The 22,216-nt window shown below is 51.1% G+C and overlaps 1 protein-coding gene and 1 long non-coding RNA gene across 2 annotated transcripts in view; both read left to right on the top strand.

Moving 5' to 3' along the window:
• The window catches only part of PRDM5 (PR/SET domain 5), a 100,397-nt gene extending 84,747 nt beyond the window's left edge, over positions 1 to 15,650 (top strand). The window contains exons 15-16 of the mRNA XM_025050902.1: positions 12,426 to 12,530; positions 13,977 to 15,650. Coding sequence (XP_024906670.1) covers positions 12,426 to 12,530; positions 13,977 to 14,141 — 270 coding nt within the window. The 3' untranslated portion in view covers positions 14,142 to 15,650. The remainder of the gene's footprint in view (positions 1 to 12,425; positions 12,531 to 13,976) is intronic.
• Positions 15,651 to 16,736: 1,086 nt separating this feature from the next.
• On the top strand, positions 16,737 to 21,523 carry LOC112484600. The gene is made up of 2 exons (XR_003048053.1): positions 16,737 to 21,329; positions 21,415 to 21,523. It is a non-coding gene; the product is annotated as an uncharacterized LOC112484600 (long non-coding RNA).
• Positions 21,524 to 22,216: the final 693 nt, after the last annotated feature.

Genomic DNA, 22,216 nt, shown 5'->3' with positions numbered 1-22,216 from the left:
GCGAGCGAGAATGTGTGTTTACGTGTGTGTTGTGTGCTGCGCATGTTGTATACGTGTGTGTGCGCGCTCTGCGTGTGTGTGTCCGTGCCGTCCCCCACCGAACACCCTATAAAGGGTCCTGCTCCACCCACCCACATCCGGGTTCACTGATCTGACAGAGCGGACGCCCCTTTGCCTCCCCACCCAGCCCTCCAGGGCCGGAGCCCGAGGCGTGTGCTGGGTGGGACGGAGCCGAGGGTCCCCGGGGGCCGAGCAGGCCCCGGAGACCGAGGAGCCTTCAGAGCAGGTGCGGGATGGGGGTTGGGTCTGTAGGTGGCTGGGAGTCGCCTCGGGCTTCTGTCCGCTTCCTGGCGAGGGACGAAGGGAAGGGATGAGTGATAACCTTAGGTGTCCGTGCTTCTTAGAAAAACAGACTGGGAAGCAAAGATGAACATCCACTCCAAGCAACTCTATGCCCCAAGATAACGTTTTTTTCACTTTTTATGGTTTTTTTTTTTTTCATTACAAAACTGCCTTGCAGGTTAAGACTAGTGAAATTATGACTGAATGGCTAAGTCTCACGATGACCCCCGTGAGAATGAAAGGCAGCACGCACACACTTCTAAAATCTCTTCCTAGTCTGTGACCTGTTTTGAGTATTGGTTGACCTGACTATAAAGTGTCAGTTAATAGTAAGTGAAAATCGCGGGACTTTAAGTGGGTGGCATTTCGGTCTCGGCGCCCGCCGTGGAAAGCGGACACGCTGCCTCGGTGGCCCTGCTCTGCGGCTGAGTGGTGACAGAGAACCGTGCCCGTGACTCGGGCAGCCCCGTCTGGAGTGACAAGGTTCCTTCCCGAACCCCTCCGTGAGCTGGATCTCAGCAAGGAGTAGGTGGGCAGCAGTTTGCAGATTTAGCTAAAATAAAACCATAAACATTGGCGCGTACGCTGGTTGGCTTTGCCACACGGTGCTATCTTTAGACTTTAATAACAGACTCCGGGCGTCAAAGGGGCGTGCCTGCTGTCTGGAGCGCATGAGGAGACCCTCCTTTGTTTCTAAGATAAGCAGCATACAATTAACTTTTGTAAGAAGTGAGACCGTTACCCTTAGACAAGCGATACGTTTTCTATACTGTTTTCTCTGCGAAACAGAATTTGCACTCTATTCAGGGGGTTTAATTGCTAAAGTATCACAGAATCTCGAAATAAAGGACCATCTGTTTGCACAAACGTCCGGTGAATGGGTTTCAAGAACAATGCGAGATCGAGAGATTCATACATAATGTCCTTTCTTCATGAAATCACCCCATTTATATTTTCATAAGTGTGCCTTTTTCAGTTTTGAATTATATTGTTCACGTGCTTATGTTGATAATAGATGGAAGAAAGCTTGTTAATATAATACATTAAATACCCTTGCGGAAAGTTTATTATGGGCTGAGCATTATGATAAGCAAATCAATGATACAGGTATCATACCTCATGTTACCAGCGATGGCAGAGAGGCTCAGAGGGGCCAGTGGCTTGTCCAGACCCCTATGCCTAGTAACGGGGGCACAAAGACTGGAGATCGGGTCTCTTCGTTGCTGGAGGCCTTGTCCTTGATCACTGTGTGTGTAGCCATGAAGATGCTCAGAAGGACTGTGTTCTATACTGTATGAGCCAACTTTGCACAAAAATTCTAAAAAAAACTGGTGTTGACTTCTCATTCAGCTCAGAAATGGCCTGTGGTGTGACTGGACTGCCTCCTCCCTCCCCGCTGCTCCCCGACTCACTGCGAGGAACCGTGTTCTGATGACTGTCATGAAGACGCTCTCGTAGGCAGTTGTCCAGCAGTGCCGTGTGACCTCTGCAGGCCGTGTCTCTTCACCTGCACTGTTTAAGCTATCCTCGGTAAAATATTGTTGGTTTTTGAGAGCTGCCAGGGACGGACAGTTCATGCCCCTCGTGATCCATTTTAATAAGCGAAATGTCGGTGCGGAAAGATTACAGCCTCGCGTTTGACCTAATTCCTCATATTGCAGTTTTAAAACAGCATTTTCGGGGGAAGAACCTTGCAGGTCTGTGCCGACGGCTGCGGCAGGTCGAACGCTCTCCCAGGAAGACGCGTCTGGGCCAGGGGTGACTCACGGTGGGTCACAGGCAGGCGGATGTCAAGGCTGGTGGTCGGGCCGAGGGCAGCACAGTGTCGAAGGGCCCCCCAGGTCTGTCAGCGGAGCAGCCTGACTCTCACGGAGGTGGCGGATCGTTTTAAATGCTTCGCTATTTCATTGTATCCATGCGTCATTGTGAAATGTACTCTTCAAGTCGTGAAGGAAAGAGGGGGCCTTGAGGAAACGCGTCAGGTATTTCGGTTGAAGTTTCAATCCGTCGTGGAAGGTCCCTTTTCCTCCGTGAAACAGGAAGTCTTCAGTTTCCTTAGCCTTCCCTCTCCCAGAGGCAGTCGATAGTTCTAAGGACATGAATGTCATTAGCCGCCTGACCGACCGGAACCTCACACGCGCCAAGGGGAAGTCGGGTGGCCCTGCCCCCTCCTCCGCTCTGTGCCGAGCCCCAAACCCTCCCGCCTGCACCCTCCGGGACTCAGTAAGGGGAGGCCTGGGGTCCTGGGCTCCCCGATTCCCAGCCTCTCGGTCGGGGGTGCCACAGCTTCTGGAAAAATTCCATTTTTTACCTTCAGTTCTGTGCACAATTGTAGATGACCTTTCTTTTGTCACTGATTAGGGCATTGTCCAGTGAAATTGCACTTCTCGGGGGTCCTCGCCATTTGGTTCGTTTACCTCCTCGTGGGGGATCAGCACGCGACGCCCCCATTTCCGTGACTCGCGCCCTTCTAGAAAGCACCGAGGGATGAGTGTCACGAGGCCGACGCTGTGCCTCCCGTGCAGCAGGAGGCAGAGCGTGGGCTCGGGGCGGATGCCGTCAGCGGGAAAGTGAGAAGGATAGGAATTTGTCCGAAAGGACCGAAGATACCGAGCCATGACTGTCGCGCCCTCGCGGGGCACGGCGGGCATTCCCAAAGAAGAGCCGGCCGTCGGCCTCCGTCTGTGTGAGCGTCGGAAACCAGCATGGTGTCGAATCAGAACCAGAAAGAATATATATGTACACATAATACTATAAATAATATAAACATACCAGTACATGATGTTATGAAATATAGAAAATAAATGTATAAAATTACACATAATTTTATAAATATGTAAAATATAGAAATAAGAAATAAACAGGATATCTATATAGGATACTTATATATAGTTACATAGTTTTTAAATTTACTTTCCTATATCATTTTATGCTCAAGATTATAAACATAAATAATAAGAATTAGAATTGGGAGCAATTTCTCAACTACGTTTTTATTACTTAATGTTAGGTCTTTGAAGTATAAATAGATATCAGACAGATGGGTTTCTTTCTTATTTTTCTTTTCTTTCATAAAACTCCGGCTTACAGAGATTGTGACGGTGCTGACTGCTCGTGGCCTCGATGCTGGATTGTGCATGACGCACAGGAGAGGTGGCTGGTGTGAGATCTGGCGGTCTGGAGGTTGGGTGGGGGGGGCAATGGCAAGGGGCCTTGGGGACTGGAAACCAGGTCTGAGCCCTGGGCCCGAGGTCAGTGGCTGAGCGAGGCAGGCGTGAGTGACACGGAACACTCATCCCAGGACCGGTGCTTGTCGTGGTGGAAAACCAGGGTCCGAGACGCCTCCATGCGAAGTACGTTCTGCTTCAGCAGAAGGGACCTGTCCGAGACCCTCTGTAAGCTTTGGGCTGGCCCTTGCGGCTCCCGGAGTGCCCGGCCACCCAGCCCTGGAGCCGGCGGCCCTGGACTTGACCCAGGTCACGATGTCGCGGAGTGTCCGTGCCAGATGCCGGCTGGGTCTCAGGACGAGTGCAGCGTGCGTTACCCTTAATTAATTTGAGTTCATTCCGTTTAACGCAAACCTTCGTCATTGTCGTATACGTCACACCATGTGTGCGGGGCGGACACCTTTCTCATGTACGTGTTTTGCTGGTTCAGCCGCCCCTTCCATCGCGTGGGTGGAGGTCCTTGGTCCGCTGTGCCAGGAGAGGTTCAAGTGGCATTTTGCTGGAGTGTGATGTGCCTGACAGCCGGAGATGCGTCATGTATGTCGGCTTTGCAGAGAGACGGAAGTAAAGGAACTAAACTGACACGTGTGTTCAGACGGGCAAGCAGTGTGCCAAGTCACTGCCACAGAAACAACGTCCCAGCTGCGACAGAGTCTGACGTGAGGGACAGTTAATCGCCGTGTGACGCGATGGCTGGATTTTGGATATTTTAAGTGCCGGATTCTGTTGCTCTTTCTCCACTGGCAGGACGTGGGTGGTTCCCCGACATCTGTCCTGCCACCGAGCTGTGGCCGCCGTGCGTCTGTCCCTTTTCTGTCCCTTTTCATGCAGTCCCCGGCCCGAGCCCCAGGACCTCCCATCCTCCCCCTCATGACCCCGTAGGTTCCTCCATCCGGTCTGGACGGCGGGCTTTGCAGACGGTGTCCTAGGTGAGGGACACATGCACTCAGAAACTCCGGGCACCTGGGCCTCGAGGTGGCTTAGTCCTCGGTGTGCGAAACAGGGATCGTGGCAACGGACTCTGCTGCCACGTGCGTCATTTACGTCGCTTTGACTTAGGGACTTAGGGGATATCTGGCTGCTGGCAGAAAAGCCACCTCCCCTGCAGTCCTAAGGAGAGAACGAACTTCTCAGGCTGTCCTGGCCGGCCGTCCCCTACGTGTTAGCTGGCTCTGCGGGGACTTGTGGATCTAAACCGAGGAACCAGTGTCCCGCATTAAAGCAATTAAACGGGACCATTTCGGCATGCAAAGGAGTGGTTCAAAATTGAAATCTGTGATTCCATCGGGGTCTCTGCCTCAGAATTTAACCAAAACAAGAGAATTGCCTCCATTTAGTCTTTTCTTTTACCAAACGTATTCCGAGAAAGACTTGGACACTTTCCGAGTGACTCGGACAGTTCACAGGTCAGTGTTCTTGTCAGCAGAACGGGGAACGCAGACCGGGCCCCTCCGCCCTGGTGTCGCTTGTCCAGCCCTCATCCTGGGCCTCGGTCCTCCTAGCTCGCCGGGTGGGATGGAAGCCACTGTCCTCACTGGGGTGGTCAGCCCTTGTCCCGGGTAGCTGTCCTTCCCACCTGTGACCGCTTACCCACGGGGCGAGGGGACGGGGGACAGGGCACGGCGTCTGCAGTCTGTCCTCTCTCGCACGGTCCCCTACCAGCTGGCGGCCGAGGGACTCTACAGGGACGGTGCGTACAGCCGCCCGGGTGGGACACTACAGGGGGCTGTCACTCCCGACTTCAGGCAGTTCATAGAGAAACCGCCTGGCCCTTTGCCTCACACTGAGGGGCTTCCTGGGGGTGGGACCTGACTGACAAGGGGCCACACCAGTCACGGCTCTTAAAGCAACACAATGGCCAGTCCCTTCTCAAGGGCCCACTGAACCCCGAACACTCAGAGGCTAGTTGGTAAACAGTCACCATTATTTTTTTTTAAGTAAGATTTGATTCGTTACTGGGTCCCATTCACGATTGTAGGTCATGTTATTGCGGGAAGGAAGGGAGCTTTGCAGAAGGTGTGACGTATACGCCAGTCCTGCTGGGCTGTGTGCAGCACCACCAGAAATTACAGTTTTCACCAAAACTCACCCATTCGTGAAAGGAGATTGAGCTCAGATTTACTTGCAGAAGAAACCTACACCAGAGGAAAAGTGTGAAGAATGAAGAGGCTAATTTTATGCATAATGTTCTGCGGGTACCTTTGGGATTAAAAATTGTCGATAATATTCAAACTTGGAAAACGGATTTCCCCGCTTATCCCAGGAATCCGGCATCCGTCCGGCTGCCGGGCTGTGCCATCATTTTCTTCTTTTTTTCAACCTTTAGGCTGACTGATTTTTTTTTTTTTGGTCAAAACATTTTCTGGCTTGAGCGCATTCGCACCGAGCACAGTCTCTGCCAGAGCAGCTCCGGCACCCTCACCTGTGCGAATAGGCGGGCGGGTTTTATTTCCTCCCCCCGGCATTTGTGAGGTGTGAAAGGAACGGTCTACACTGCTGGCTCCCTGCCGTCTGCGCGGCGTGCTGACTCAGAGGTGTGCTTTGTATGGATCGACCGATTTCCTCTGCCGTCTGCCCGCTCCGTGACGGCGTTGTTCCGCCTGTCGACGTGAACTTGGCCGCAGGGCATGCCGTCTTCGCCAGGGGTGAGTTAGTTGCCCGTGTGAGAGCACCTTTCTGCTGTGTTCTTATTTTCAAAATCGCGTCAGGGCATAAGCATGTCATTTCTCCGGAATTCGATATCCTTTTTCTAAGGCTTTGCATTCACAGAATTCCTTTCTCCTGCAGACCTTGGCATAAACTTCACGGTTTTGTTCAAGGAAGGATTACACCTGCCACCATCACGTCAGAAAAGCGTGCTTGTTACTCTCGGAGGCAGGGAGGTTGAGTTAGGTCGGTCCTCTGCGGACGGGTGGGACCTGCCTCCTGCCTCTTAAACGCAGGAGTCCTCACTTCACCCATTCTCCGTACCCCGCACGATGTCCGCCTCGCCGGGGGTGTTGGCAGTGCGCCCCGGGCCCTGCGTGCCGCCGGAGCTCAGGCCGACGGTGGGTGAACACCTGGTCGGCTCTACCTGCCTCGTCTTCGCTTCGCAAGTCACTCGGGCTTTTCCCGGCGATGGGAACCCCGTCTTCCACCTCGTGTCTCCCACAGTTCTCAACGCAGCGTCTCGCTCGGCACGCGGAGCCTCTGCCGGTGAACTTGCCCCGGCTGCACCGCCGCCGGGCGTGGGGGCTGCCTCGAGGGCTGTCGGCTCCTTGTCCCTGGGCTTGGGACATCTAAACTGGATTGTAAGCCGAAAGTACGAGGTCAAGTCCAGCGAAGGACCTGCTTAGAGGATGCCATTAATATTTCCCTTCCTGCGCCTGTCTTGGCGGGGGGGGTCGCTGTGTCTGAGACTGTACATTTTTCAGGTAAATTTCATTGGTAAATGGAGCTCCCTGCAACGTGCAAAAAAAAAGGGGGGGGAGCTGTCTTAAACTTATAAGACTTACTATGATTTTCATTAGCTGGTTTTTAGGATACAACCAACAACAATGCGGGCGCGTTTGACGAGAGGGGTGGCGTGGCCACCTGTGCTCTCCCAGCTGACAGCGCCTTGTGATCCGCCTCCATTCGGGTCATTATTTGAAACTCAACATTTTTGCCTTGGACGTGATGTGCGTGTGTCCGTGTGTCCGTGTGTCCGCGTGTGTGTTTTAATCTTGCCCTTATATCCTCGATATTTTTTATTATATTTATTTTTTTCTATTTCTTTCCCGTACCTTATATTTTCATTATAACTTGCATTTCTATTTCAAAGTTGGAGTTATAATTTTTTAAGATGGTGAGCATCCTTTTTTCCCTATAAAATTTTCCTGTTCGTATGATTAGTGTTCTTTGTAAGATTTTCGAGAAAAAGAAAAATCTCAACAATCGGTTATTACGCAGAGAGTTCCCCTTTCGATGATTTAAGTAGCAACGGTCTCTCCCGGGATTACGAAGAGCATCTCCGCGATGCACGGACCTCACGTCGTTCTCGGGGTTCTCAGCAGCGGAGCTATCCCGAGTTCCTTTTGAACTCCCTCCACGTGTACAAGGGACGTCGCTGTCCCCGAGGACACTCACCCGCTTTCGGAGTGCGGCTTCCTACACCGTGTGCGCATCTCGTTTTTCATAGCGGCCACCAACTTGAGCTTCCGATTCCCTGTTATCATGTCATGCGTCACCCCGAGCTAGAAGTAGTCTCTGCCACCAGATTAGGGCCGCTGGGCTCTGCCGTGATGGCTGGGAAGACACAGACGCTAGAACGCTTTCATGCCCAGGTAACAGAGAACCTGACCCAACGGGGCCTCAGCGACGGCACACCAGCCATGGCACAGGAGAGGGCTGTCCCGTGGCTGGTCAGTGCAGGGGCCGCCCGGGCCTGCAGCGTTGGGCCCTCGGCCAGCTCCGCCCGTGCTCACCCACCGCCATGCGCGCCCGGCCTCAGCAGCAGGAGGCCCCGCAGACGGTCCTCTGCTCCATGGCCACCGTCAAGTCCCCTGCTCCCATCTACACCCGTCGCTGCAAAGGAGGTGGGCGGACCTTGCTGGCTTGGCCCAGGGGCTCCAGCGTGCCTGCATATCCGAACCACCTGGGGGTCCTGTCGAAGTCCGAAGCCCAGGGCAATGGGTTCAAACTCAAGGGTGGGGTGCGCCTTCGGCACCAACACCACGACCGCCACTAGAGGGCCTGCTGGAGCAAACTGGCTGTTCCCGCCTCCGGTCACACAGGAGAGGCCCAATGGCAGCCCCTGCCCCCACTGCGCCACGTCCAGCCCAGGCGCATCGGGCTTTGGGTCCAGCCTGGGCAGTGTTTATAAAGACTCCTGGGTGACTAACATGTGCAGGCAGGAAAAGGTCCCCTGAGGGAGAGAATAAGAGTTTATGAGGGTGAAGTCCAGGGTGGTCAGTTTACCCGGCTATCCCAGACGGGCCAAGTCGAGTCACTCCTGCCCCCCAGGAAAACAAGGTCTCTGAGCTGGTTTGGCTGGTTCTCTGCTCGCTCTATGCCAGGTGAGCTCTTCAGTCACCTCTACGCGAGTGACAGGGCTTTCTCCACGTTGTCCTCCGAAGCGGATTCATTAAAAGGGGACCGAGCGCCCACCTGTCTCTGTTTAAAGCCTGCATACCCTGCTCGAAGATAGAAATTGTATTCTATTTGCTGTGCTTATTTTTCGTTTTCTATACGTGAGCTGTGCGATTCATTTTCCTAGAAAGTGCGTTTTCCATTAACTACGATGCAAAAGCCATCACGGGTGTGTCGTGCAGAAATGCTTCAGCTAGTCTAGCTTTCTGTCCCCCCATCCCCCACCCCCCGCCGGGAGGCAGAGCTCATAGGTGCATTGCTTATGAGGCCCGGGTACGTTTTGTCACACGTCGAAAGATCACAACTGGCTATAAAAATAAGACGGTGAATGAGACACCGCAAACGCCGTCCACATCTGTGAAAGGCGTTTTCGAGGCCAGGCTTCTCGTTAGAGGGGCACGCGGAGCATTCTGATTGTGTGCAGCTGGAGGCACGCGCACCCCCAGGGACCGTTAGGGTACGGCACGCTGTCCCCTTGGCTGCGTGCAGTCATCACCGGGGGGGCCGCTAAGTCCCACCTGCAGCCCTGCTGTGAACTGTGATAGTTCGTATGATTGGGAGTCATCGCTTGGCCATGAGGCCCGTGTCACTAAGAGAGTGAGCTGGCTCCTGGGACGGCGGAGAAATCTGGAAATCACTAAGAGAGTGAGCTGGCTCCTGGGACGGCGGAAAAATCTGGAAATCTCGGTGTGGGCTTCTGCCACGCTCAGGAGCACACGGCTGAGCTCCGGTCTGTGGTCAGGGCCACCGCAGGACGCTGCCCAGAGTGCTCTTATTCTCGGAAGATCTGTCACGTGAGGGACACATGCTGGCCTGTTAAACAGGTGACCCCGTTACACGGGGCCCAGAAACAGCCCGCTCTTGCACGCATCCGCGTGAACGGCCGGGCGTGCTGGGCAGGGCGTGGCGGGGGCTGGCGCTCAGAACCGCGTGTCTGGCGTGTCTGGTGACGGCGGGGCCAGGCCCTGGAGCCCCGCGGCGTCCCCGAGCGGGCATTTCTGAGACCGTGTTTCTGACTCTGACGGTGAAAGTCTCCACGCTCCGTCTTCCTGATTCCAGAACGGATCCTGAAATAAGGCGAGATCTTCGAAGCCAGGGAGGTTTAAGCTTTAGAATAACATGAGAGCAATTTTGAAAATTCCTTTTACCATTTTGTGAAGAACATTTCGGACCTGCAGCCGGGTTTAACGAGCGTTCACCCTTTTTCCACCTATAACTTTCCCAACCAAAAAACCTGGAATTTTTTATATGTAATATGAAAACGATATTTAATTCAAGGGTTAGTTGTCATTCCGATGGGAGGGCCCCTTTGTGTAAGGCGCGTTACTGAGTTCGTTCACCAGGAGGATGACGAGCTTGAGTCATGACCATGCTGTGGGCAAAGTCGTGTTTGTTTGAGACCAGTGCTCTTTGAAGTGTGGCTCAGAGGACAGTCCCAGCCTGAAACTCTGTTTCTGGTCTACATAGGTCTGGAAATTGTGGGGAAGCGTTTGCAGCTTTTACCATATGTGGGCATTGCTGCCCATCCAAGTGCACGGCCGTTTTTTATTATACTTTTATTATCTTTTAGATAGTGTATCGGTCAGCAACACACTGGGGAACACAGAGTCTGTCACTGCAGATAGCGTGAGAAGTGCTCTCTGTACCGACCATCTGTGATACTGCCCCTCAGGACATTTGTCCAGAGACAGTTTGAGTCATCACAACTTGGGGGGAAGTGAGGTGTGCTGCTGACATCTAGTGGGTGCACAGGACAGCTCCCCAAGACAAAGAGCGAGCTGTCCCCAAATGTGGCGCTAAGGCTGAGAACCCGTCCTGGGCCACATCGGGGGACACTCTGTAGGCTGCTCTGTGCCTTGTCCAAGGATGGTGTCACATGGGTCCCACCAGCGTGCAGGCTGGGGAGGGTCCAAGACTTCTGATGGGAGCTTTCCTTACACTTGAGGCTCCATGTTCCACTTTGGGAATTGAGAGATGTTCTGCAGATGGAAAAGTTGGGGGGTTAAATGACTTCACCCCAAATTCTTGGAAACTATAACACAGCCCTTTTAGTCAGAAGCCGCCTATTTCAACTTTGCCAAAATTTGTCACGTGTTCAGCCGAGAAGGTCAGCCACTTGGCAGCTGAGAAAATGGGAAACTAGAAATAAAAAAAAAACAAAAGTTTCTGTTTATTTAGAAATTTTATATTTGGGAAATTCATACCAAATCTCTGGTTCGCGAGGTTTTTAAGATTTTCTTTTAAATTTAGAAACAGGAAATGATCGTCCAGCCAAAGCCATCATTCTTGCGAACTCCAGTAAATATTAATAGCTGTAAATACGTTAAGCTAGAGAAAGTAACCCCATGAAATTAATTTGGAAGCGAAGATCATTTCTATACCCAACGCGCTCGTGCGTGTCTGTGACAGAGAGCGACAGAGGCCTGTTCCTGCGTGTTTCCTGCTTCGCGCGTTTCTTCTCTCGAGCTGTATCTGACATCCGGTGGCTCGCGCGGAAGCTGTTTCATGACCAGCGAGGACGCCCTGGCCTGTTACAGCTTTGAGCAAGACAGAGAAGGGTTTGTCCACCACGCGGGCTCACATAAGACACCAGCGGAGAAGCCTGTGGTTCGCCCACGAATCGAACCTGCTCTTTAGCGAACTGTTCATTCAAACTACCGAGGGCTCTGGCAGCGCTTTCTTTTCGTGGATTACGAATTTTCCTTAATTCTTTTGGGCTCGGACCGGCACTGTCGTGCCTGTTTATTAAGCATCAGTCTGCGACTTCCTGACGCCGCCGGCCTTGAGCGCTGACAGCACCTGGAGAAGCTCATTCGTTAGGTCCCCTGTGTCCATGTGATTGTGGCCTGATGTGAAGAGAACCACGGTGGCCGCGAGGCCCGCGGTGCGGAGATGCCACCCCCCCCCGCCCCGTGACCGTCCTCGGCTGCGGGAGTCTGTGCGGTGACGGGCAAGCTGCTCTTCCTCCTGGCACACCGTCGTTAGCTAAACTAAGAGGAAGCCTCCAAAAAGTTTCTATTTCAAGGAACCTCGACATTTCAGACTCTGAGATTGATAAAAAATGTGGCTGATTCTACAGAACCCGCTAGAATGATGTTGAGATTTATTCATTCAGTTTACATTGGCAAAGATATAACATTTGGAGTTAGTTCTTTCGTATAGATGGGCATTAACAGCACAAAAATAAGACTTTTTATTTGTTACCTCAGAAAGTACGGGGCGTAGGGCTCCATAAATCCTACCTTCTGAATGAATTCCACCAAATGCTGTTTAATTAAAGTTGGACTGATTAGACACTGATTAACTCCGCCTTTGACAGATTACACGGTTTAACTGACATAGAGATTGCCTCCATTTGGTGACGAGTCCCCAGTTACGATGACAAAGGACAAGCTATTTGTCAGTTAAACTGTGTAATCATTCAGAAATAGCATTAATCAAGAACCTAATCATTTTGTCTCTAGTTAGATCCAGCTAATGAGTTAAAACGTGTAATTTCTAGTACATGCTGTACTCCGAAACAGTGTCACATAAACAATGTCCATGACGCCTGACCAAATCGGATCTGGCGCCCGTATGAACGATTTGCCATGGAGGGAAAATTAGACATAATCAGCGCTGAAGCAACGACAGGGTGTGAGTTCTCTGTGGGGGGCCAGGGGGGGCTTTGGGGGGTCAGTGGAATCCAGACTCCTGCATGCGCCTCGCGCCCCGTCCCTGGGCTCACGGTGTCTCCGTTGCCTGCAGGAGAAGCCGTACACGTGCTCGGAGTGCGGCAAGGCCTTCAGCCAGAAGCGTGGCCTGGAGGAGCACAGGAGGACGCACACCGGGGAGAAGCCGTTCCAGTGCGACGTGAGTGGCCCCCGCGCCTTTCCCGGGGCCCTCTGTGTCCCTCATGCCTGTGCCCTTTGCAGCCTTTGATGCACGATCGGTGTGAACGTGCCGTCGTAATTGCATCCGTCCCGGTGAACTGGCAGCACGTCAGCTCCGATTTTCTTGAAGACGTGCCGGCAGCCCGTCTAACGCACCTGAGTTCTTCCAAGGCGTGATGAGTGCAGGCCATGCGAGGCTGCGCCCCGCCGTCTGCCTGGGCCCCTGACGGGCCACAGACAGTTAAACCAGAGAGGTAGCTGCTCATAGATTTTATTTATTCTGTTAAAGCCAAACAGTGAATTTCTAAAACATGCATGAACGCCTTCATTTACATGACACTACTGTTAATCGTTTATAGTTTAAGTTTAGGACATCTGAACGGAAACTATTGAAGTAGTTGTTTACATTATTTACGAAAGGAGAAAATACTACTATTTTCAGAAAAATAAACCTGAGCGTTGATTAATTCAGGGAACAAATTGGTTTCTCAATGAACAGTGTCACCATTCCCTTGTGGAATGGTGACAATTGATAGAAAATTGACACAGGCGTTTGGGAAAACCCTCGGATGCTTATTCTAAAACGAATAGAGCGAAGAGTGATAATGTCCTCGGCGTAGGGGACCTCAGAGCCGCGACGTGGGGCCGCACGGCACAGAATTTGCGTGTTGCCGGAGACCCTGGTCGTCAGCCCCACTGCCGTATCCCAAGGGACAAAGTATGGGGCGAGCCGTCCACGCGAAAGGAAGCTCAGCACACAAGATGTGTTCCTTGTCCTTCTGCGAAGCTTCTGTGGGGAGGCCAAGGCCACAGCGGCTTGCTCAGGACAGGGCCCTCGTCGAGCTGCTCGGAGGGGCGGACATGTGCGGGACGGCTCCGTCCACGACCGCAGAGCCGCTGCTGGTCATCGCCGCCTCCCTGTCCGGAACCGAGTCGCCAGGCGCGAAGCACGCAGTGGAAAACGAGCGACTGAGTCGCTCACGTCCGGACTGATTCTGGCTTGGAGGGGACAGTAGTTCTGGCCTCCCTGACGCCGGTTTCACACTCTCTTGCTCGCCGACTAAATACTTTAGTTCAGTCTCTACTTTGGGTCCTTTATGTCACCCCCGCCACCTGCAGAGTGTACTCCCAGTTTCTTACTGTGATCGCCAGGGTCCCCAGGATGGGGCCCAGCCTTTCCCAGTAGCTGGGGGACGGGAGGGCGGTTGGGGTGCAGGGACACACGTTACACGCAAATAACTCTCGGGGAGTATAGTTAATTTTCTGTACCCTTTCGTCGGGATGTTAGATTCCATTCGTGTCCAGAGCAGCTTCTGTTCTGGGGCCTGACGGTACGTCCTCGAGGACAGGGCCGGGTGCGGTGTCTGTCGCGGAATGGTGAGTGGGTTTCAGTAGGATCTGACTGGAACCTCTGGCTCTTTTCCAGGTTTGCGACTTGGCCTTTAGCCTGAAGAAGATGCTGATCCGACACAAGATGACCCATAACCCCAATCGTCCGCTGGCCGAATGTCAGTTTTGCCACAAGAAGTTCACGAGGAGTGACTACCTCAAGGTGCACATGGACAACGTCCACGGCGAGGCCGGCAGCTGACCGCGCTGGGGAGCGCGGAGCCCGGGGTCCTCTCCTCCGCCCGGGTGGCACACGGCGGCAGCCCTGTCACTCTGGTCCCGCTGCTCTTCTCTGCCTGCTTTAGAGTCTGTAGGTCCAGATGCAAAAAGAAAAAACAATCCCACTTTTACCAAGAAATGGTACGGATGGAAAAAAAACGAACATCGTAGCCTTGCAGGTGCTTCTCGGCACGGTCTCGCAGAAACGGACAGGGCCGGACTCCCCCGGGCCGTCTCTCTGCACCCGAGTTTAGTAATGGTATCTTTTTCGGGCCTTTTCATTTCATTGTTATCGTGCATGCTTCTGTGTGCACACACGCTGGTCACTGTGACTGGTCATCACCGATTAGGCCGTGAAGAGATTCACGTATCCTGATATCTCACCGATATCTTGAGCACGAGAACAGCATCGAACTTGCTGTTTTGTGAAACGGACCGAAAGCTGACCTTATTTAACGGCTCCCCGCAATAAGTCGGTTTAAAATGAAGCAATATGTAGGAACAGAAACACCTATTAAGGTATCGCTCGTTTTCAATAGTTCTTAGGAAGCATTACTTGCTTTCACCCTTCAGACGCAGACATTCAGGGTCGGGAAAAGGTTTTTAAGATCTACCCCAAAGTGACCATAACACTTAGATATTTACCAGACGGATCCTGCCGAGTCGATACTAGTCTTTGGAAATTTGCAACATACGAGGACGTAGCGCTGGAAACGGAAGCAGGCCGGGCACGGCGGTGACATTGCGATGGGAGTCGTGACGAACCCAGCCCCTCCCCCGCCGTCCCGCAGAGTACACGGGACGTGTTGCTGCCAACAGAACACAGTCCCCAGAGCAGTCGTGTTCTGTTTGCAAGAGACGGTTTCCAGAATCGTGTCAGGAGCTGACGCCGAAACGCTTTCAAAGCACCGTCAGTTATCCCGAATAAAAAAACGCAGACCCGCCCACCGTTAGGATTGAAATCATCACTGATGCTTAAGGGAAATTGAAGCAAGAAGCATAGTTTCTTCCTTTAGCTTACATTTCATTAAAATATTTGGAGCGACATAGAATGAATAGCTTGTTTTGGGAGAAGATATGAGAAAATGTGACGGTGATGTCAAGTCACATAGAGGAACCCAAAAACAAAAAAATGAAAGTGAAGCCTCTAAATAAACTGTCCTATTTGGAGCCCACCCCAGACAGAAGTGCAATTCCGAGAAGTTACTTGGTTCTAATGATTTGGGGAGAGGTTATCTGGAGACACAGTTCTTTGAAGCCAGGAATTGCATTTTAGAATTACATTCATGCTCAGTTTCAGTTAAAACAAAACAAAACAAAACAAACCATAAAGATCCAATATAGGTATTTAAACTCTGTAAAAAATACCAAATTTGAAACGCACCAGAGATAACTTTAAAAAATATAAATCCCCAGATTTTGATTTAGAAGGTATCTGTGGTTATATGTAGCATTTTGTATGTGAAATTACAGACGGTGTTTTATAAGAATGGATCTGGGTCTTGTTTCTCATTGTGTCATCTGTTTCAGCGGTTTATTTTTAGATCTAAAGTGTTTTCGGGGTAACTCGTGCCTTCTATCCTTTGAATATAAAAGGACAGCTGTTCGGTGTGGTGGGTGCGTTGTTCAAACCCGTCCGCTCTCCTTCCTTCTCTAGATGGGACGCGTCACATCCCGCTTGCGGGACGAATGTGAAACTTGAGAGGAAGCCAAACTCCACTTTCGTGTGGTCTCTGACTCAGAATGGACAGGGCTGCTGGAGAAATCACCCCCGAAACCACATGGTCACCGTGCTGTGGAGTAAGGTGGCCAGGAGTGGGTGCTGGGCCTCCTCGGCCACGGGTTTGTGACGCAGGAAACCGGGAAGAGGCTGTGGGGGGCTCGCGGGCACGCACGGCATCCTGTCTTCAAGGCACTGACACCAGAACAGGCCTTCAGATGACCCGTGTGCTCGCCTTCCAGACAGGTGTTCCCTTCCGGGCATTTCGTGTGCATGTGTGTGTGTGTGCGCGTGTGTGTGCGCCGCACCTTTTCGATCCCGTAGCGATAACAAAAACAACGATTTTGGGGTTTGATTGAGAAATTAAGAGCATAAATAGTCATGGAGAGAAAGCTTACGGGCAAGTGGGGTACAGGCACCCACTACGAAAGGGGCTGGCTCAGTGCCTTCCTAGGAAAAGGGCGAACTCGTGGGGACCCATGAAGTCAGAGCTAAGTGACTGAAGAGGCATCGGACGCCTTCCACAATGATTAGCTGTGAATGTTAACATTCGGGGCCTTTGCGTACACTGAATTCTTGTTTCGCAGTCACGGGCTTATGTCATTGTCCTTCCCTTTCCTCCTCCTCCTCCTCCTCCTCCTCTAGTCGCCGGCTACAGAGAGCCCTTCATTGATTCATTCTGACCAGTAGCTATACTACAGCACGAGCGTGCTCGTCGGCGATGCGTTTTTGGGATTGCGGGGGACGGTTAAAATGTTGCTCTTAAGAAACACAGCCTATACTGTGTGTGTGCGCGTGTGTGCATGCGCGTGTGTGCGTGCGCACGCGTGTGTCTGCAGAGGGTCACGTTCACGTTGTGTGTGTGCGTGTGTGTGTGTGTGCATGTGTGTCTGCAGAGGGTCACGTTCACATCGATGCTTATCCAGGCAGGCCCATTGCTTTGCTCCAAACTCCTGTGACCGCTGCGGCCGACGCGAGTAGGTGAGCTCGGACCTCAGAGGTCTGACGGCCGAGTTTGCGCAGCCGCCTCTCCCAGACCTGGAGGGGTGGCAGGGACGGGCGGCAGCCGCCGGAAACACTCATCTTTTCCTTCACGAGTCTGAACGTTCCTTGTGAAAACGCGTCTGGGGCTGTGAGTCTGTGGAGTTGAGTAGGGGGAGGCGCGTCTTCAACGCTGTCATTTTACCCTTAATGCTGAGGTTTCTTCGCTCGTGCATCAATGTAGCATTGATGTAGCCACAGTCTGGAGGAGTCCGTGTAAACCACTGTCTCAGTCGGCGTCAGCATCGTATTTTACCATGGAACTATAGCCGGCACGGGTCTGCGATCAAGTCCAAGTGAACGTTTCAAAGTCGTTTCGGATGAAAGGAGGTAAATGTAATTGCCATTACTCCCAGGCCTCGTGCTTTTAGAATTTACTTCGAAGCATTTCTAGATGGGAAATTTCCCAGAGTTTGGCCAAGTTGGTCTCGGGGCGATAGGAGGGAACTTCTGGTTTACAGCTCATCTCATTCCTGGCGACAAATGAACAGCGCGTGAAAAGGACCATCACCGAAAACGAGATTCGCAGGAGCTTCTCCGAGCAAGAACGCCGACGTTCGCCAGCATCGTTGAGGGCGACAGGATGTTTCAGGCGCTGCTTTTCCTTAGAGGTGTGTCATCATCTTGGCCTTGGCCCGATCTTGTGAGGCGTCCCTGATTCAAAAAGTCATCATCGCGAGCCTCTGAGGAGCAGATCTGGAAGCGACGCCTTCACTTAACTGACCTCTCGGAATCAGCAGAGGCACAAGGTCTTCGGAGCCGACCTCACAGCACTGACTACCTCGGCTCAGCATGATTTTATGATCCAGGTTGTTAATTTGCTGTGTGGCAGAATAAAAAATTAACTGTGGAGCCTTCAGTCCGGGCCACGTGAGAATACTCTAGATTTCCTAGGCCCGTCAACTGGTTCAGACTGTAGCAGGCTCTTTTATTAAAATGGTGCTGCTGATCCAGTATCCAAGTTCATTGTCTTCCTTTAAAAGATTCCCAAGATGATACTGTGAAACAAATGTTTATATTTGTTACTGAATAAGCTACCTAACTGTTCGATGGCACACTTAACTTCCCAATTCTGTCAATACTGAGGCGAGGAGAATAAGTTTTTAGTCCTTGGGCCCATGCCAACTTGGCATATTACATAGTAGGAGAAAACGAAGATTTTAAGTAATGTTGATAATTTATATACTGAAAATTGAGAAAAGATGTAGAATCACTGGAACCTGGCCCTCCAAATTAATATAAAATATCGCCGTTTCCGACAACACTGTAGACTTACAGGGGCAAAAAAAAAGTTACAAAGCACACACACACACGCACGCACACACACACACACACACACACATCCATTAGCCTCTGCTACATGGGATAAAAACAGAGTCCCAGCTCACGGTAGACACTGGAATGGCTTCATTATCCAATTTTGTCCCGGAGAACGTCAAACAACGCTCTACGCTCCGGTCCTCAGAGTTAACTTTTCCTGGTATCTTTTTCATAAGGTTTGACTTGCATATCTCCCCCCGGCTTTCTCCTATGAACACATCTGTAAACGTGTAAACTTCACGTGTGTCTCTAATTAACAGCCTATGGTAAGATCTGACATCTTCAGTCCCGGGTGACAGTGCTGGGTGCTTGTCAGTCCGTGGTAGGTGGTGGGTACGTCCTACCATTCCTCAGTGCCACCCAACCTCTGTGTGGGTGGCCGACGGGCATCTGTACAGGTTCAGAGACCAATATGTTCATTACCCCGAACACGTGAGTCAGCACCGACGTGCAAGTCTGATTAAGACCTGACACTGCGGACACAACCCAAGGCCCTTCGTCTGGCTCTCTCTGACCAGAGGCAGCTGCTGACACACAACTTAATGCAAAAGACAGTCCTCGAAAAGTACCGCAGAGGCCTGGGCCCCGTGGACGCACGCACGGCTGCCGAAATCGGGCCGAAGGCACCGATGTTGCTGGATGTCATTCCTGACACTATATGTCCTCCATTGGTTCTCGATGCTTGATAAAGCGACCCGTCAACAAGAAGGTGCATTGTCCCCCAACCCTATTTTTTCCCTTTCTAAAGTAAGTATTAGCCTCCTGGGACCTGAAATTGCCTTGGATGGACAAAGGAGGTCTGAAATGAACTTTTACGGAATCGAAGCAGACTGTAGAGTTCCTGTGCTAAGCAGGGGACACGAAAGCATGGCGCCAGGGAGCGACACCACATTTAACTGATCCTAAAACGTTTATTTAAATTGCAAATGGACGAGTCTTATGGAATACATGTAGTAATTGAGAATCCTGAAGAATTAGATTGTGTGGAAATGAGCTGTGGCTTCCTCTGTCTTCAGGCCATCGTTATCACTGCAAAGCGGGAAGTCCTCTCCCGACCTTCTCGCTGATCACGTGCCACTAAGTAGCCGCCGCAGCCCACGGCCGCCCCGCCGGGCAGAGTGCGGGAGCAGCAAGGCCGCCTCCAGCCTTGCCCGCCATCGCGTGGCGCTCGCTCCTCCTGCCGGCCCACGTCCCCACACCTCTGTGTGACCTCCACGCTCACCTCCAGCTGGGTTTTGAGAGTGACAAGTTGGCATTGCTCCCGGCCTCAAACTATGACGTGTGGGATGTTAGGTTCTATCCTTTCTGCTCTGAGTGTAAAATGTGAAGTTGGGGCAGACGAATTTAGCTGATGAGGGTATTAGCAGACTACGTATTTGAGCTGAGCCAATTGGCTTTGTACCGAGAAAAAGGACCCCCTAATTTCCCGAGTTGCAGGTCTCACCCCAACCTCAGCGATCCCGTGAAGGGTGTGTGGTCTCCTGCTGACTGCAGATCTCAAGGACAGGCGGCCCCAAGTCGTGAGGATGGGAAGAGGACCTCAAAACGCGTGTCCCCCAGACGGGAGTCCAGCAGCACCCTCCGAAAAAAACGGATAAGTGGGAATTCAAATTTCAGATAAGAGAATGTATTGCAAGGTAAGAGCTCAGGTCCCTTTCCTAAGGCTGACACGGTACAGCCAGATTTCAGGCTGACCCTTTGTCTCCCGAGCTCTGTATCGCTCCTCACTGCATTGACCACATCACGCACGACACCAGTTCTGAGTCTGAACTGGATGCATACGCGTCTGGACAAGGATGTGCCCTTCTAAACATCCGGTACACTCAGTGCCCCTTTAAAGGAGGGATTTATAACTTGGGTGTAAGAACATATGATGGTGCATAATAGTCATATTCACTGAGTAATTTAAAACTACTGTTTGATTACACCAAAATTAGCTGAGTCAGAAAAATAAGTACAATGTATTTAGGGAGGGGGTGGGTAACTGTTACCAACTTTAACCAAAGTCACTGGCTTTGAGATGAGTGTTATATCAACTTAATAATCAAAGATAAATCTTTGATTATTGAAATATCTAATTAATAGTATATTTCCACATTTTGCCTCCTTTATAAATAACATTGTAGCTTGTTTCCCAGATGATCTGTTGCAAATACACACATATACCATATGGTATTTTAAATATACATACAAATATGAAATGAACAGCACACAACCAAATTTCATGTTTCAATCAGACATAAGATAATCAGTTTTAGGCACGAAATGTCCTATGCACTATTGCTGATGATCTTCTGGGGGAGCACTCTGACAAAGGTACAGGGTAACAAATCACTGAGAATTTAGTCACAAAATATATTTTACCTGAAACTCGAAGCTCTGTAAGTTTGCAGTTCTCTCATACTCGGAAGGAAGGAAGGAAGGAAAAAGGAAAGGCGAACGGAAGAGAGAAAAGATAAGAAGAAAGGAATTAAACCTATTTTAAGCATGAAAAAGTCAAGAGGCGGAAGCTATGTTTTCCCATTTATCGAAAGGGAAGGATCAGCATAAGAAAAATGGAAAGACCATGAACGTGGATAGGTGAGACACCTGGACCATCGTTGACCAGCTGGATGATGTCGAGTTCCTCAATAACGAAATGGACTTGATACTATCTACCTGTTTGTTTTGTGCGAAATGAATCAGAAAATGCACATAATTCTGCAAATGATCCTTTTTCTAATTGCTTCTGGTAGAAGCTTAAAATACTGATCTGAGACGTTTCTCTAAGAGCATTTAATGCTGTAAACTCCCCCTTGAATACGCCTTAGCTGCATCTCACGAATTTTGATGTTTTATTTTTAATCCGGTTCAAAATACCTGCTAATTTTCTTTGAGACTTACTTTTGGCCCGCGGATTACTTAGAAGTGTATTGATTCCTTTCTAAGTACTTGAAGATTTTCCTGTTATCTTTCTGTCGTTTTCTTGTTTAATTCTATCATGGCCAGAAAAATACTTTTCGAGATTTCGATTTTTAAAAATAATGTTTGTTTTATGATCTAGGAGATGATCTACCTTGAAGAATGTTCCATGTGCACCGTGTTTCGAAGGTCCGTTGTTGAGTGCATCCTCGTTTAGAATGTTCGATGTTGAATGGACTCGTTTTATGATGTAATACCCTTCTTTATTTCTTAGAACTCCACCACCAGCTTTTCTGTGTCTCCAGTTTGCAGACAGCGGATTGTGGGACTTCTCAGCAAATGTAATGAATACACGCAATAAAAAATCTAACGCATATAATAAATCTAACAGATCTCTTAGATCTCTCTCTCTCTCTCACACACACACACCCCCCGATTTCCTCTTAGTTCCGTTTCTCTAGAGAACCCCGGTTAATGCGCGTTCCGGTCCTTTGCGGAGAACCACACACACACACACACACACACACACACCCATTTCCTCTTAGTTCCGTTTCTCTAGAGAACCCAGGTTAATGCGCGTTCTGGTCCTTTGCCGAGAAGCCCGTTTCCATGGTTTCGGCGGTGTTCACGACTCCCCGCCGTGTGAGGCTCCCACGTCCGTGTCACTTGGCATCGGCATCGGTTTGTTTTCTCTTCTCTCGTGAGCTGAGCTTCTCCTGGTTCTTTGTCTTGTAATTTTGGATCGTCTCCTGGACATTTTGAACGTTATGAGGCTTTGGGTCTTGCTTCGCTCCCGCGGAGAGGCCGACATTCTTGCCTCCGCGGGGAAAGACAGGGTCGGCTGCGTTCAGGCCACACACTCCGGTCTCCTGTTGGCAGCAAGTCCGGTGTCAGCTCCGATGCAGCGTCAGGCCCTTCGCGGCGTCTCCGCGGGGCCGTGTGGCTCCATCCCGCACGCGCGGCACCGGTGGTCGGTCCAGGGCCTGGGCGGTTCGCGCGTTGCCAGTTCGGTTCTTGGCATCGTCGGCGTGCCAGGCAGGGCGGGACGGACACGCGTAGGGGCGGGATGGGCGCGG

The sequence above is a fragment of the Pteropus alecto genome, unplaced genomic scaffold, assembly GCF_000325575.1.
Source record: "Pteropus alecto unplaced genomic scaffold, ASM32557v1 scaffold17, whole genome shotgun sequence".
Lineage (NCBI taxonomy): Eukaryota > Metazoa > Chordata > Mammalia > Chiroptera > Pteropodidae > Pteropus > Pteropus alecto.
Note: the sequence above shows the minus strand (reverse complement) of the source record. Positions and strands in the feature narration are given on the sequence as shown.